This window comes from Papio anubis, chromosome 8, assembly GCF_008728515.1.
Source record: "Papio anubis isolate 15944 chromosome 8, Panubis1.0, whole genome shotgun sequence".
NCBI lineage: Eukaryota > Metazoa > Chordata > Mammalia > Primates > Cercopithecidae > Papio > Papio anubis.
The window spans coordinates 90068854-90085861 of NC_044983.1; the positions used below are offsets into that span (position 1 = coordinate 90068854).

Here is a 17008-nt window from a genome sequence, read left to right on the forward strand (position 1 = left end):
GCATCAATTCCTTCGGGACTATTTCCCAGGTTGGGTTTTTTTCTTTTTAAAGGTCTGAAAATATAAATTAGCTTCAAAGTCCATCATGTGGGTTGCCTTTAGGTGAGAATAATGCAGAGTTGATCTGCTCATTCCTTTTAGGTCAGTTCCTTCTGGCACAGTCTATGCTTTGACCTAATGTGTGGTAGTGGCCAAGAGAGGTTTATCATGACACTTCTCATTTGATGCTGTACTAATGGGTAGATAAGAGGGAGTAGAAGCATAACTTAAAATTTAAAATATTTTGTAGCCTCTAGTGTGAAACTTATACTAAACGTCAGTTCCATGTTTCTTTCCTCTGAGAGTTGGTTTATAGTAACTGGCACTCAGGAACATGGGGGGAAAAGTTACATATTGTGAAATGGTTGAGAAGACATGAAAATCCACTTGATGTTGGTGTTTCCGAATTTCAGGCTAAGAACTGTTTTTTAGGTTGACAGTGTGGAATTCAGATACTTCTATGTGTTAACTATATAATCAAAAGGAAATTGCTTGGGATAGGATAAAGAGCTATAATCTCTTTCTTTAAAATGTGTAGATGGAGCAGTGACTTTATGGTTTTAGTGCTAGCACGTGCATGTCAGCTGTGACAAACATGTCTCAAAGAATCTCTCTTTGCGTATCTAGGCCTGTCTCCTCCCTCCTACACATTTCCAGCTCCTGCTGCAGTTATTCCTACAGAAGCTGCCATTTATCAGCCCTCTGTGATTTTGAATCCACGAGCACTGCAGCCCTCCACAGCGTACTACCCAGCAGGCACTCAGCTCTTCATGAACTACACAGCGTACTATCCCAGGTAAGGCTCTGACAGAAGTGGAAATGAGGGGCAGAAACAAAGGACTCCTTTGATAGCCAGTGGCCGAGCTCACAAAAGAATATTGTCTGCCATGTTGAAGGTTAGCGTGGCAGGCCACAGCCTCTGGTCATATCTCTGACCAAGAAGGTTGTTTCAAGACAAAGCGAAAGAAGTATAGTTTTTAACCATATACTGACAGCAGGATCTTTTAGGTCAACTATGTCTACAGCTTTCCTTTTTAACCTCTCCTGTCATAGGACCCCAAGTGAGTAGTGATGTAATCACTGCAATAGGGTGGCAATATCAGATGAATGAATCATAAAACAGGAAAATTCATAACAGGAACAATGGTATTTTGAAGTAGTGTGAATTCATGTTATGGCAGAGTGAATAAAAACTGTTGCTTTAAATATTCCAGGGCTTATATTCTTTTCCTCCTAAATCTTTAAACAAATCTATAAACCGATCCAGAATTAGATTATTCAGTGTTTTCTTAGCGTCTATATATTTTAAGTCTGTCTTTTTAGGTGTGTTCAGTTTCTCAGACATAGCATCCTAGGGTATAATGGAGAGAATGTAGTCAGTCTGGGAGTTGGGAGACTGAATGTTAGCTTCTTTCCAAGCTATTTAGACAAAATATTTTGAGTACATACACAAGCATGTAAGTGAGGCTTATAATAAGTGTCTTGGACCTAACCTGTCGGATCCTACAGCTATGTTGCATTGTATTTTTCTTCCCTGTCCAATATACAGTTTTCCACTAGGAAATAAGAGTTGGGGGTCTCATAGTAACAGGCAAATTTGTCGCCACTTTTAATTATGTTTTTTATTTTGTTAGGAGTTTTTAAAACATGCTATTGAAAATATTCTTTATTCCACTGGAGAAGAAAAATAAGAAAAAGGCTATGACAGTTGTCAGCTAGAAGGTTTGAAAAGGCTGAGAAGCATGAGTAATTGTTCATGATGGAATACTGTGCCAGACACATAGCCCAGCCCCAGTCTGCCACCCTCTCTGGACGCTGTAGTAATTGCTTATGGCATCAGAATGTCAGGAGTGGAATCCTTGGTGTCTCTGAATGTCTGCCAGAGTCCTCGTTCCTATAGTATAATTGTAGAATATCCACTTCATCACTACTTGCCACCTGAGTATGGTACAGGAAGGAGTTTCTTGGAAATGAGACTCTTGAAGCCCCAAAGGCAGAAGGAACTGACATTTATGGCTTAACAGCTCCTGTAATTTTGGATCTGGGCCTGTAGGTCAATATGTTTTTCTACCAGTAGTTTAAAAATTTATAATGTGCTCATTATTAAGTCTGAACGTAGGAGTATAGTGAGTAAAAGTGAAGAGTCCCATCTTATACACCTCCGAGTCTAGAAGTAACCGTTACTATCAGTTTGGTAATACACATGGATGCTTCCAAATAATGTGACATCTTAATGCGTACTGTCTAATAGTTTCTTGTTCCTTTTTTAAAAACTTGAAAATGTGTCAGTGACTTCTTTTTTGTATATTTACCTCATTCTTGTAATTTCCTCATAATGTCCAAAGAGTAAAAATATAATTTAAGTTTATTTGTAGATATTTGTACTTTTAATTTTTCTCTATTAAAGCTCATGTTGATCTTTAAACACTTGATTTTATCTCTCTCTCTCTCACTCTCTCTCTCACACTCTCTCTCTCACTCACAAACTTTTTTTCCCCTACTAGAGATGGGGTTTTGCCATTTTGCCTAGGCTGGTCTCAAACTCCTGAGCTCAAGTGATCCACCTGCCTCAGCGTCCCAAAGTGCTGGGGTTACAGGGGACATGCTTATATTTCTGTAGGACAGTTTTACAGAAGTATAATTTTAAGAATGAAGGTCGGGTGCATTATAAATAAGCTAATACTTCCAAATTAACCCCTAGAGTGTGTTATTTTATATTTCTCCACTTTTAGTGAAATTACCTATATAACAATATGAAAGCATTCAAACATGGGAATTACATGCTCTTATTTATGCTGTAAATCTGGTATGATTTAAAAAGCATATGCCAAAGATGTTTTATAATTTTGATAGAAAAACATTAATTTTTTTTTTTCTTTTGAGTCGGAATTTCGCTCTTGTTGCCCAGGCTGGAGTGTAGTGGCACGATCTCGGCTCACCACAACCTCCGCCTCCTAGGTTCAAGCGATTCTCCTGGCTCAGCCTCCCAAGTAGCTGAGATTACAGGCAGGCACCACCACACCCAGCTAATTTTATATTTTTAGTAGAGAAGCGGTTTCTCCATGTTGGTCAGGCTGGTCTCAAACTCCCGACCTCAGATGATCCGCCTGCCTCGGCCTCCCAAAGTGCTGGGGGATTACAGGTGTGAGCCAGCATGCCCAGCAAAAAACATTAATTTCTAACCTGGCATAAACTATTGGGCATTTGAGTCTATTAAAAAACTTTGTTATGTAAATGCTCAAGTATGTTTTGGCCTCCACTCTGATAAGTGGGAAATCTGAAACAGCATATTCTAGGGATATTATTAATCAGAAGCTCTTGTGTTTTTCTTTATTTTTAAATTTTCTCCATTAAAAAAAAAAAGCCACAAGTGGTAGGTTATGCCTGTAATCCCAGCACTTTGGGAGACTAAGGTGGGAGGATCACTGGAAGCCAGGAGTTAGACACCAGCCTGAGACTCAAAGTGAGACCCCATCTCTACTAAAAATAAAAAAAAATGGCTTGGCATGGTGGCTCATGCCTGTAATCCCAGCACTTTAGGAGTTCGATACGGGCAAATCATTTGAGGTTAGGGGTTCGAGACCAGCCTGGCCAACATGGTGAAACTCCACCTACTAAAAAATACAAAAATTAGCCAGGTGTAGTGGTGGGTATCTGTAATCCCAGCTACTTGGGAGGCTGAGGCAGGAGAGTTGCTTGAACCCAGGAGACGGAGGGTGCAGTGAGCCAAGATCATGCCACTGCACTCCAGCCTGGGTGTCACAGCTAGACTCCGTCTCAAAAAATAAATAAAAATAAATGGGCTGGGTGTGGTGGCTTACGCCTATAATCCCAGCACTTTGGGAGGCCGAGGCAGGCAGATCACAATGTCTGAGACCAGACTGGCCAATATGGTGAAACCCCGTCTCTACTAGTACCAAAATTAACCGGGCATGGTGGCGGGCACCTGTAGTTCCAGGTACTAGGGAGGCCGAGGCAGAAGAATCGCTTGAACCTGGGAGGCGGAGGTTGCAGTGAGTCGAGATCGCGCCACTGCACTCCAGCCAGGGCAACAGAGCGAGACTCCATCTCAAAAAATAAAAATAAAAATAAATGAGGCTGTCATAACAGCATCTGGAAGAGCAGGTGAAATGAAAGCTTGTATGCCTCATGTGGTTTTATTTTCTCTTTTTGGGCTTGTGACCCGCTTCTCTCCCTCAAAACAGGGTTTCAGTTATCCAGTGACTCATACGTTAGCATAGAACAGAAAATAATGAGAAGGGCTTTCCATTTGGGTCGTCTCTGATTATCAATACAAAATCAGTTACATCACATCTTTTCTCTTTCATTACATCAAGCCCTACTTTTTCTTCTGACCTCTCATGTTTCTCAGAAAAGAATATTCTCCTTTGCATCAAAGGTGTTGTATAGGTGAGAGACATGCTGATTCTTCAAAGAAGGAATGACATACATACCTTCTATGCATCTCTTGCCTTTCATATGACACTATAAATTACAAGTAATGTCATCTTTTTTGTTTTTGTTTTTCGAGATGTAGTCTGGCTCTGTCACCCAGGGCAGAGTGCAGTGGCTCTACCATGGCTCACTGCAGCCTTGATCTCCCAGGCTTAAGTGATCCTCACATCTCAGCCTCCCAAGTAGCTGAGACTAAAGGCATGCACCACCTCACTCGGCTAATTTTTTGACTTTTTGTGGAGACAGGGTCTCACTTTGTTGCCCAGGCTGGTCTCAAAAGTACTGAGCTCAAGCAATCTTCCCACGTCAGCCTCACAGTGTGCTGGGATTACAGGTGTGAGCCCCCATGCCCAGCCAAGTAACAACATTTTGAGCCATCAAAGGAAGCACAGGAAGTTTTACTTTTTTTAATGAGTGATGTAGTCACAAATAAACTGTGCACGCTTGTATAAAAGCTTTATGGTGAGGAATAACCGTTTTCTTTCTTGGGATAACCCTTTGTTGTAAAATCAGCTTTTGTTATAACCCAATGAATGAATATGTATATTTAGTAATATGTGTGTGTTTTTCTATCTTTGGTTTGTTGTATAGTGTTATTGTGTTCTATCCTGGAATTCTTTGTAGTTGAACCAGAAGAATACCAAGCCTCAGAGATGCTTATATTTCCTATTTTGAACTTGCCCTTATCATTCCAGTTTACTATTTTAATTGAAATTTTTATTGAGATTCACATGCAGTTGTAAAAAATAATACACAGAGAACCCTTGTACACTTTGCCTAGTTTATCCCAATGGTAACATATGGTAATCAGTTTACTTACTAATTCGCTTGTTGTTGCAAGTGTTCTCACAGGACCAAAAAAAAAGAGAATTCTTGATTTAAAAGTTTTCTTACAAGTTAAATATTTAGTATAACAAATGCAAACAAGAATTTAGCATCCAATGAAATGATGCTAGAAGTAATAGTAATAGTGATGCAATATGAAGCAATATTATAATATGAGAGAAGTGCCAGGTAATTTTTGTCGGTGGCCATGATTACGATTATCAGTGTTTTCAGTTTGGATTAGGTGTCTAAATGATGTAAAGAAGAACAACTGCTGTGGGCAACTCACTCTCTACTACCAGTCAGCGAGAGTTCAGCATGGCTTTCAGGGAGGAAATGACCCTTTGCTAATTAAAAACCTTAATGCACGGCCGGGCGCGGTGGCTCAAGCCTGTAATCCCAGCACTTTGGGAGGCCGAGACGGGCGGATCACAAGGTCAGGAGATCGAGACCATCCTGGCTAACACGGTGAAACCCCGTCTCTATTAAGAAATACAAAAAACTAGCCGGGTGAGGTGGCGGGCGCCTGTAGTCCCAGCTACTCGGGAGGCTGAGGCAGGAGAATGGCGTGAACCCGGGAGGCAGAGCTTGCAGTGAGCTGAGATCCGGCCACTGCACTCCAGCCTGGGGGACAGAGCGAGACTCCGTCTCAAAAAAAAAAAAAAAACACCTTAATGCACCTTCTGAGAATAAAAATACAAATATGCTTAATCCTTTTTACCGTTGCACAAAATTAGCAAATGTATTGGACCTCAAGGAAAAATAATCAGTCAAAACACCTAACAGATATTTGATTTCAATTTAAAAAATTGTTTTTCCAAGGATTTTTTCTTATAAAATTCAAACCATATTAATCAAATATAACTTAAAATCCCTATTATAGACACTTGCAAACAGAAGTTGAGAGATTATGTATCTACCACTAAGTTTCAACAGTATCTTTTTTTTTTTTTTTCTTTGAGATAGTCTCACTGTGTTACCCAAGCTGGAGTGCAATGGCGCGTGGTCTCAGCTCACTGTAACTTCTGCCTCTTTGGTTCAAGCAATTCTCCTGCCTCAGCTCCCCGAGTAGTGGGATTACAGGCGCATGCCACCACCAGGGAAATGTTTAAAGTAGGGCAATATGAGGTGAAATAAGCTTACTGTGTTTATCAAGATTGTCTCCTGTATTTTGGTTAAGTTCTTCTGCTTTAAAGTCGTTAATACTTTAAGAATAAAGTATATAATTTAAAGGTATGTCTGATACAAATAGTTAACAGATGAAAAAAATGATCTCTAGGTTTTGTTCTTGGGGGCTGTGGGGGTGGTAGTAGGAAAAGCAATAGCAGTAGATGAAACAAGATTGGCAAACTTGATATTGTTGTGCAGGGCACGTTATCTCACGGCTGTAATCCCAGCACTTTGGGAGGCCGAGGCAGGTGGATCACGTGAGGTCAGGAGTTTGAGACCATCCTGGCCAACTTGGGGAAACCCCATCTCTACTAAAAATACAAAAATTAGCCAGGCATGATGGCACATGCCTGTAATCCCAGCTACTTGGGAGGCTGAAATGGGAGAATCACTTGAACCCGGGAGGTGGAGGTTACAGTGAACAGAGATCGTGCTACTGCACTCCAGCCTGGCAACAAAGTGAGACTCTGTCTCAAAAATAAATAACTAAATGATAACCAAAAAAATCTTCAAAAATAATAACTTTTGTGAATGTGCCTATCTGGAAATTGCTTTCCATTACTTTGCCAATGTGCCCAAATGTTCATGGATCACAGTGGATTTTACTTGCTTCCTAACCTAGGATTTAAATAAAAATACTGCATTTTGAAATGTCATTTTTTCCTAAATCTATAAAAGGATCAGCTGTGTTATTTTGTACTTTCAGCTGAGCAAGAAGACTACTTTTAGCCGAGCACGGTGGCTCACACCTGTAATCCCAGCACTTTGAGAGGCCGAGGAGGGCAGATCACCTGGCGTCAGGAGTTCGACACCAGCCTGGCCAACATGGTGAAACTCCACCTCTACTAAAAATAAAAAAATTAGCTGGGCATGGTGGCGCACACCTGTAATCCCAGCTACTCAGGAGGCTGAGGCATGAGAATTGCTTGAACCTGGGAGGTAGAGGTTGCAGTGAGCCGAGATTGTGCCATTGCACTCCAGCCTGGGTGACAGTGAGATTCCTCTTGAAACAAACAACTTTCAAAACAGTTTCTAATATAGGATTTTCTTTTTTCTCGAACACTCTGAAGAGACCAAGTATAGGATTTAGTTTGAAAACTAATGTGGGATTTATTTGAAAACTAAATTCTTTTAGGGGACTTTATGCAGTAATCTTGTTTTGTGTAAGCAGTCTCTCACTTTGCTGTGTGTTTGGAACAAATATTAAGTTAATTCTAGTATGCAGTTCCTTTGTTTGTAATCTTTGATACAACTGGGGTAAAATTTTTTTTTTAATTTTGTTTTTTGAGACGGAGTTTTGCTCTTATTGCCCAGGCTGGAGTGCAATGGCGCGATCTCAGCTCACCACAACCTCCGCCTCCCAGGTTCAAGCAATTCTTCTGCCTCAGCCTCCCGAGTAGCTGGGATTACAGGCATGCGCCACCATGCCCAGCTAATTTTGTATTTTTAGTAGAGATGGGTTTTTTCCATGTTGGTCAGGTCCATCTCGAACTCCCAACCTGAGGTGCTCCACCCGCCTCGGCCTCCCAAAGTGCTGGGATTACAGGCGTGAGCCACTGCGCCCAGCCCAGGGGTAAATTTAAGTTTAGTTGCCAAATTTTTTTGGCAGCACATAAATTTGCCAGGTATTTGGGTGAAATAGATTCTTGGAAGATTTATTCATTTGTGCCAAAGTGTTTTCCTACTTATTTGGTTCCTTAGACTTTTCTCCGAGTGGTAGAAACACAGGGCTGTAGAAGCCTATATGGACTTTTAGGAGCACTAACAGAAATCCAGGGTCCAGAGGTAGTCATCAGTCCATAGACTGCTGTAGTTATTAAATCCATGAAGAACCTTGAAAAGTTAACCTTGTTGGCCGGGCGCGGTGGCTCAAGCCTGTAATCCCAGCACTTTGGGAGGCCGAGGCGGGCGGATCACGAGGTCAGGAGATCGAGACCATCCTGGCTAACATGGTGAAACCCCGTCTCTACTAAAAATACAAAAAACTAGCCGGGCGTGGTGGCGGGCGCCTGTAGTCCCAGCTACTCGGAGGCTGAGGCAGGAGAATGGCCTGAACCTGGGAGGCGGAGCTTGCAGTGAGCCGAGATCGCGCCACTGCACTCCAGCCTGGGTGACACAGCGCGAGACTCCGTCTCCAAAAAAAAAAAAAAAAAAAAAAAAAGAAAAGTTAACCTTGTTAATTTCAGATGAAAATTAAAGTCAGTTTAAAGGTTTCCTACATGAAAATTGACTAGGTTTTACACTGGCAAGGACTGAAACAGAATGTCTCCAGTTACTTCCAAATATGTGGTATTTGTAACACTAGGGATGTTAATGTTGATAAAATGGTTCTGTGCGGTCATTTTGCAAAGCAGTGGAAATTAGATTTTTCTGCAGGGTTTCGCAAAAATGTGAAACAATATGTAGCCCGTGACTCAGAGGGGAGAATGTAATTCTCTAATCTTCCCACTTAATCCATTTCTCTAACCATACATATGATACTTTGGCCTCTCTTTTTTAGAGAAATTATGGCAAGTCTGCAGGGCGTGGTAGCTCACACCTGTAATCCCAGACATTTAGAAGACCAAGGTAGGAGGATCGCTTGAGCCCAGGAGTTAGAGACTATCCTGGGCATACGAAAAATTATTTTTTATGTTGGGATGGTGGCACCCACTTGCCCACTTATAGTCCCAGCTACATGGGAGGCTGAGGCTAGAGGATTGCTAGAGCCTGGAGATTGAAGCTGCAATGAGCTGTGATCCTGCCACTGCTCTCCAGCCCTGGGAGACAGCACAAGCCTGTCTCTTAAAAAATAAATAAAAAGCCACATATATCTATATATGGGAAATCCTGAAATTGTGAATATTAATACTCTCATACTTCTGACTACCTTTACTTTAGAAAATCACCTGATAACATTAATTAGTATTACCAATGTTTGCATTTTGTAGTCAATTCTCATCAATTCATGTCTCAATTTTATTTTTGGTAAGGGCGGGGTTTCCGCCATGTTGGCACCAGGATGATCTCCGATCTCCCGGCACCTCGTGATCCCCTCGACACTCCCAGTGCTAGTAAACGAAACTCCCAGCGGCTGCTATTTATAGTATTAAATGGAGGAAGAGTATTATAAGTCTTGTTATCGGTGGTGGCTCAAGCCTGTAATCCCAGCACTTGGGAGGCGAGGCGGGCGGATCCTGAGATCCAGGAGATCGAGACCACCCTAGCTAACAGTGAAACCCGTCTCTACTAAAAAATACAAAAATTAGCCCGGGCGAGGTGGCCGAGCCTGTAGTCCCAGCTACTTTCGGGAGAGCTGAGGCGGAGAATGGCGTGAACCCGGGGAGGCGGAGGCTTACAGTGAGCTGAGATCCGGTCACTGCACACTCCAGCCTGGGGACAGGCCGAAACTCCCGTCTCAAAAAAAAAAAAAAAAAAAAAAAAGAATCTTGTTATCAATATAGTATATATTATGAGTATGTTGATGTGGTGGGCATCTTGGCATCCAGTATGTTCATATCTTGTTTTATATACAATTTTATATGATTTGTTAGGCTACACTGTATATTATAAAACTAGACAATATATATTAGGGTCTGGAAAATATAGAGTAGGGAGAAATTTGTGGATAACAGAATCTTGGCCAATTAAATTGATATTGGCATACCAACGGGCTGTGTGGGAGCTTGAGACTGCAGGGAACTGTGATTGTGCCACTGCACTCTAGTCTGGTTGACAGTGAGACCCTGTCTCAGCAAAACAATAGGGTTGGGTGTGGTGGCTCTGTAATCCCAGCACTTTGGGAGGCTGAGGAAAGCAGATCACCTGAGGTTAGGAGTTCAAGACTATCCTGGCCAACGTGGCAAAACTCCATCTCTGAAAAAATAAAAAAATTAGCCAGGCATGGTGGCAGACGCCTGTAATCCCAGCTATTTGGGAGGCTGAGGCAGGAGAATGGCATGAATATGAAAGATGGAAGTTGCAGATTGTGCCACTGTACTCCAGCCTGGGCGACAGGGAGACGGAATCTCAAAAAAAAAAAAACAAAAAGAAAACCAACAAAAAACAATGGGTTGGGAGCAGGTAGTCAAAGCAAAGGAAGATTGAATGGTAAAATTCATAATTTAAAGGAAAAGATTATAACTTATCAGGGAAATGGAATTTTTATTTACATTGTGTTTGGAAAAACTTAATACCTATATATGTTGTTTTGTTTGAGACAGAGTCTCCCTTTGTCACCCAGGCTGGAGTGCAGTGTTGTGATCTCAGCTCACTGCAACCTCTGTCCCCTGAGTTCAAGCGATTCTCCTGCCTCAGTCTCCTGCAGCACCCGCTACCCTGGCTAATTTTTGTATTTTTAGTAGAGACAGGTTTTGCCATGTTGGCCAGACTGGTCTCGAACTCCTGACCTCAAGTGATCCACCCGCCTCGGCCTCCCATAGTGCTGGGATTACAGGCATGAGCCACCACGGCTGGCCTATGTTACCTATATATGTACAGAGGATATTACGTGCTGCAGTGGAGGAAGTCTTTGACAACTTTATAATATATTAACTCATGTATTTCATTCAGTAATTTCCTAACATGATCTTGGTGCAGCTTACTGAAGGAGCCTTGGCTGTGATCCTAAGTAATTAATGTCTTTGCAACTATGATGCTCTAACAGTTTTCTGGATACAAGCCTTTAGAAAAGCCCCTCTAGTATTATTTTCTTTCCCTTCATTTCCTCACATCCCTTCAGCTCTTTGTTCAGGCAACCCTACGGTTGCTTATCCAGCTCAAGGACAGTCTCCTTGTTAGTTTATTTGATGTGGTGTAGTCTCCAAAACTTTAGAACCTTTGAATACACTGCTACATTGACTTGGTCATTTGTCCCTAACCCTTCAGTTCCTCTGTCATCCTGTCAATTTTTGAACTTTTATATCTTTTGAGTACAAGTTACATTATTGACACCATGTATATATGATATGTTAATAAATACTGGGCACTTGAGAATCTGAAATATAAAGGTATAATGGAGGTAAGAATCTAAAACAGTGGCATTATTGAACGTAACTTTAGATGAGTTACTAATTGGCATAGCACTTTTTTATGAACTTTTTATTCTTACTTGGCGTGTGATTAGAAAATTTTGTGCTTAATCCTTATATTTCTCTAAACTACTGCCATAAAGTCAATACACATGATTTTTATTACAGCTTTGAGGTAATTTGATAAAATTTACCTATTTTAAGTATTCGGTCATTTTTAGTATATTTACAGAGTTCCAAAATTTACAATTGTAGAATAATTTTACAATCTATAGGTAATCATGTAACAGTCTAATTTTAGAATATTATGTCACTCCAAAAAGAAACCTTATGCCCATTAGTTAGAAACTCCCATTTGCCTATCGTCTATCTCTTCACTGACCCCTCTCCTCATCCCTAAACAACTATCAATCCATTTTCTATTTCTATAGATTTTCCTGTTCTAGATAATGTTTCAGTTTCATTCATATTGTAACATATATCATCCCTTTTATGGTGAAATAATCATTGTAGAGCCATACCACATTTGGTTTATCTATTCATCAGTTGATGGCTATTTAGAGTTGTTTACACTTTTTGGCTATTAAGAATACTACTTCAAACATTTGCATTCATGTTTCTGTGTGGACATAGGTTCTCAGTTTTCTTGGGTATATACGTAGAAGTGGAATTGCTGGATAATACAGTAACTTTAGCTTTCAAGAAATTGCCAACTCAGCTGGGTGCTGTGGCTCACGTCTGTAATCCCAGCACTTTGGGAGGCCGAGGCAGGCAAATCACAAGGTCAGGAGATCGAGACCATCCTGGCTAACATGGTGAAACCCCGTCTCTACTAAAAATACAAAAAAATTAGCCGGGTGTGGTGGGAGGGCCTGTAGTCCCAGCTACTCGGGAGGCTGAGGCAGGAGAATGGCGTGAACCCAGGAGGCAGAGCTTGCAGTGAGCCGAGATTGCACCACTGCACTCCAGCCTGGGCAACAGAGTGAGACTCCGTCTCAAAAAAAAAAAAAAAAAAGTTTTCCAAAATGGCTTCACCATTTGACATTCCCACTAACAGCATACGAAGGTTCTAATTTCTGTAATTCCTTCCCAATTCTTTTTTTTGTGACGGAGTCTCATTCTGTTGCCCAGGCTGGAGTGCAGTGGCCGGATCTCGGCTCACTGCAAGCTCTGCCTCCCGGGTTTACGTCATTCTCCTGCCTCAGCCTCCCGAGTAGCTGGGACTACAGGCGCCCGCTACATCGCCCGGCTAGTTTTTTTGAATTTTTTAGTAGAGACGGGGTTTCACTGTGTTAGCCAGGATGGTCTCGATCTCCTGACCTCGTGATCCGCCAGCCTGGGCCTCCTAAAGTGCTGGGATTACAGGTTTGCGCCACCGCGCCCGGCCCCCAATTCTTACTGTCTTTAATTTTACCCATTGTCTTGGGTGTGAGTTTGCTATCTCATGGTTTTGATTTGCCATTTCCTTAATGAGCATTGGTTTTGAGAATCTTTATATGTGGATCTTAGCTATTTGCACATCTTTGGAGAAATGTCTACTCAAATCCTTTGCACATTTTTAAGTTGGATTATTTTCACTTGTAAATTTTTTTCATATATTCTAAATATGAAATCTTATAAGACATCATTTACAAATATTTTCTCCGATTCTGTAGGTTGTCTTTTCATTTTCTTGATAGTGTCCTTTAAAGTCTAAAAGTTTTTAATTTTGATAGTTAAGTTATTTTTTCCCTTACACTTTTGATGTGATATCTAACCCAAGGTCACAAAGATTTGCTACTATGTTTTATAAGTGTTTTGTAGTTTTAACTCTTAGGTTTAGGTATAATTCGATTTGAGTTAATTTTTTGTGTGGTGTGAGGTAGGGGTCTAAAATCATCCCTTTAGAAAAAAATAGTCATCCTTTTATGTGTTGATAGTCCATTGTTACAGCACCATTTATTGAAAACACCTCTTTCCACATCAAATTGTGTTCTAGTAACTCTTATCAAAAATCTATGACCAGCTCTTTTTGTGCCATCAAAATGGTGCACATGAATGTCCTGACCATTGCTCTTAAGAGCATCAACAATGTCAAAAAGAAAGGCAAACATCAGGTTCTTAGAAGGCTGTGCCCCAGTGTGATTGCAATGGCGAATTTGAAGTCATTGAGATCAGAGCTGGGGAAATTGTTGTGAACCTCACAGGCAAGTTAAACAAGTGTGATCATCCTCAGATTTCATGTGCAACTCAAAGATCTAGAAAAGTGGCAGGATTATCTGCTTCCATGTCATCAGTTTCGTTTCATTATACTGACAACTTGGGCTGGCATCACAGACCATGAAGAAGCACGATGAAAACACACAGGAGGAAAAACCCTGGGATTCATCTTCTTGGGGATATAATATATACAAATAAAATTCCTCAACAGCCAGGTGCCGTGGCTCACACCTATAATCCTGGCACTTTGGGAGTCCGAGGCGGGCAGATCATGAGGTCAGGAGATCAAGACCATCCTGGCTAACATGGTGAAACCCCCCCACCCCAAAAAAAATCCCTCAACAGACAAAAACAAAACCAATTGATAATAAGTGTAAAGGTTTGTTTCTGTTCTCTCAATTGCATTCCGTGGGTCTATATGCCTCTCCTTATGCTAGTACTATACTGTTGTGATTGCTGTAGCTTTGTAGTACGTTTTGAATTTGTGAAGAAAAAGTCCTAATTTTTCTTTGTTGACTATTCTGGATCCTTTGTATTTCCATATACATTTTAGGTTAAGTTTTGTCAATTTCTGTATGAAAGACAGCTGGAATTTTGATAGTTATTTAATTGCATCTGTAGGTCAATTTGGTGGTATGGCCATTTTAACAATATTAAGTCTTGCCCAGGCATGGTGGCTCATGCCTGTAATCCCAGTACTTTGGGAGGCTGAGGTGGGCAGATCACTTGAAGCCACCAGTAGTTTGAGACCAGCCTGGCCAACGTGGGAAACCCTGTCTCTACTGAAAATACAAAAATTAGCCGGATGTGATGGCACATGCTTGTAATCCCAGGTACTTGGGAGGCTAAGGCACGAGAATTGCTTGAACCTGGGAGGCGGATGTTGTAGTGAGCTAAGATCAAACCACTGCACTCCAGCCTGGGTGACAGCAAGACTCAGTCTCAAAAAAAAATTACATTTATGAACATGGGCTGTCTTTCCATTTATTTAGATGATTTTTTCTTTTAACAATGTTTTGTAGTTTTCAGTGTGCAAGTCTTGCACTTTTAAATGCTTTTCTATTTTTGATGCTATAGTGAATAGAATTGTTTGATTTTTGGTGGTTGTAGTGTATAGAAATGCAATTGATTTATCCCTGTATTGATCTTATGTAACCTTGCTGAACTGGCTTACTCGATCTAGTAGTTTTTTAGTAAATTCTTTATTTTTCTACATACAAGTTCATATTTGTCTTTATCTTGTCATTTTTATAATGTAAATTATTATTGCTGATTCTTATTTCAGTAATCCACAAAAGACCTTAAAATTTAGAATTTAGGGTTTTTTTGTTTTGAAACAGAGTCTCACTTTGTTGCCCAGGCTGGAGTTTAGCAAATCTTGGCTCACTGCAACCTCTGCCTCCTGGGTTCAAGTGATTCTTGTGCCTCAGCCTCCCAAGCAGCTGGAATCACAGGCATGTGCTACCATGCCTGGCTGAATTTTTTTTTTTTTTTTTTTTTTGAGATAGAGTCTTGCTCTGTCACCCAGGCTGGAGTGCAGTGGCACGATCTCAGCTCACTGAAAGCTCTGTCTCCCAGGTTCACGCCATTGTCCTGCCTCAGCCTCCTGGGTAGCTGGGACTACAGGCACCTGCCACCATGCCCGGCTAAATTTTGTATTTTTTAGTAGAGACGGGGTTTCACTGTGTTAATCGGGATGTTCTTGATCTCCTGACCTCGTGATCCACCCACCTTGCCCTCCCAAAGTGCTGGGATTACGGGCATGAACCACTACGCCCGACCTAATTTTTTGTTGTTGTTTTTAATTAGAGACAGGACTTTACCATGTTGGCCAGGCTGCTCTCACATTCCTGGCCTCAAATGATCACCTGCTTTTGCCTCCCTGAGCTACCATCCCTGGCTAATTTTTTCTTTTTTTCTTTTCCTTTTTTTTTTTTTTTTTTTTGTATTTTTAGTGGAGATGGGATTTCACCATGTTGGCTAGGCTGGTCTCGAACTCCTGGCCTCAAGTGATCTGCCCACCTTGGCCTCCCAAAGTGCTGGGATCACAGATATGAGCCACTGTGCCTCGCCTAGAATTTAGGTTGATGAAAAATTCTTACTCTCATGCCCTGTCAGGTAGATATATGACTTTTTAAATTTTTCTTATGGTTCCTTGTATACAGCAGGTAATCATAGTTGTGAAAAATAAGGGTAAGAATCCAAATTGTGTTGTATTTAAGCCTCATCAGAATAGATGGTACCTTAGATGTGGAATATAATTGTCATTTATAACCTTAAATTTCTAGTTGTGCAACATTTACTTTGGCTGGTTTTATCTTGATTATATTTTGAGAGTACTAGAGACCTCAGGCTTAATTTATAGAAGAAGATCTTTAGGCAAATGGAATAGAATATGGCAGGACAAAGCTGTGAAAGTAAGTTGTATGCTGTGAAAATGACCTTTTATATTTAGTCTGGAAAAGTCTAAGTAACCAGTAATGAAATCTGTGCAGAAGTCCTGATGGCCTTTGAGGATTAGACTTGCTATCTATCTGAGCAAACACCATCTTTGAGTGAATGCTAGTTGTATAGGAGGAAAGTAATGAACCAGAAGTCAAGAGTTTGAGTGGTTCTTATAGTTTGGCAAGAGGTAACTTATGTGACCCATTGAGAAATTATTAAACTCTTAGCTTCTGTTTCTACCTCTGTGAAAATGAAGAGGTATGGCTGAATAGTGGCTAATGTTCTACTCAGACCAAAAGTTTAGCATTTCTTCTTTCTCTAGTCTCATAGTTGCCCATAAATTGACTTAAAATCTCACATTATGATCACTTAGTAGCCTTTAAAATATATTTATATCAGTGTCTGGGTTTTGCTTTCTTGAGTTTCTAATTTTTAATTTGTTGGGGTAATATCTCATAATAGAGAGTTGTTTAAAAAACAACCCATAAACTCCACTGGTGATTCTTACTTGCAAATTAGTTAAAGACCGCTGCTTTAGCAACATAATAGGTTAAGGGCAGCTTAATGTCAAGTAATAGTTTCAGGCTCCCATTGTTTTTAAAATAATGAAATATGCTGGTGATGAAAATAGCAAGAATGAAGTAATGTTACAGCATTTTTATTGTTTATGAAGTAAATTGATATGTTAAGTCACTGAAGCTGAAGAGCAGTTCTGTGAAACTAGGAAAGTGCTGATCACCCCCTAGTTAGCAAATGAAGGAATTAAGTGACTTACTCAAGGTAGCTATGCTAATTAGAGACAAAGTCTGGGACTGGAGGCACATCTGACTCCATTTTCATTAAGCCATCTGGTAGGATTATGTATG

The 17008-nt window shown here is 40.7% G+C and overlaps 1 protein-coding gene across 7 annotated transcripts in view; it reads left to right on the forward strand.

The window, feature by feature from the left end:
* The window catches only part of ESRP1 (epithelial splicing regulatory protein 1), a 71882-nt gene that overhangs the window by 37478 nt on the left and 17396 nt on the right, over positions 1–17008 (forward strand). For all 7 annotated transcript variants that reach the window (XM_009213345.2, XM_003902982.4, XM_009213346.2 and 4 more), the window contains exon 13: positions 667–835. In XM_009213345.2, the coding sequence (XP_009211609.1) occupies positions 667–835 (169 nt within the window). The remainder of the gene's footprint in view (positions 1–666; positions 836–17008) is intronic.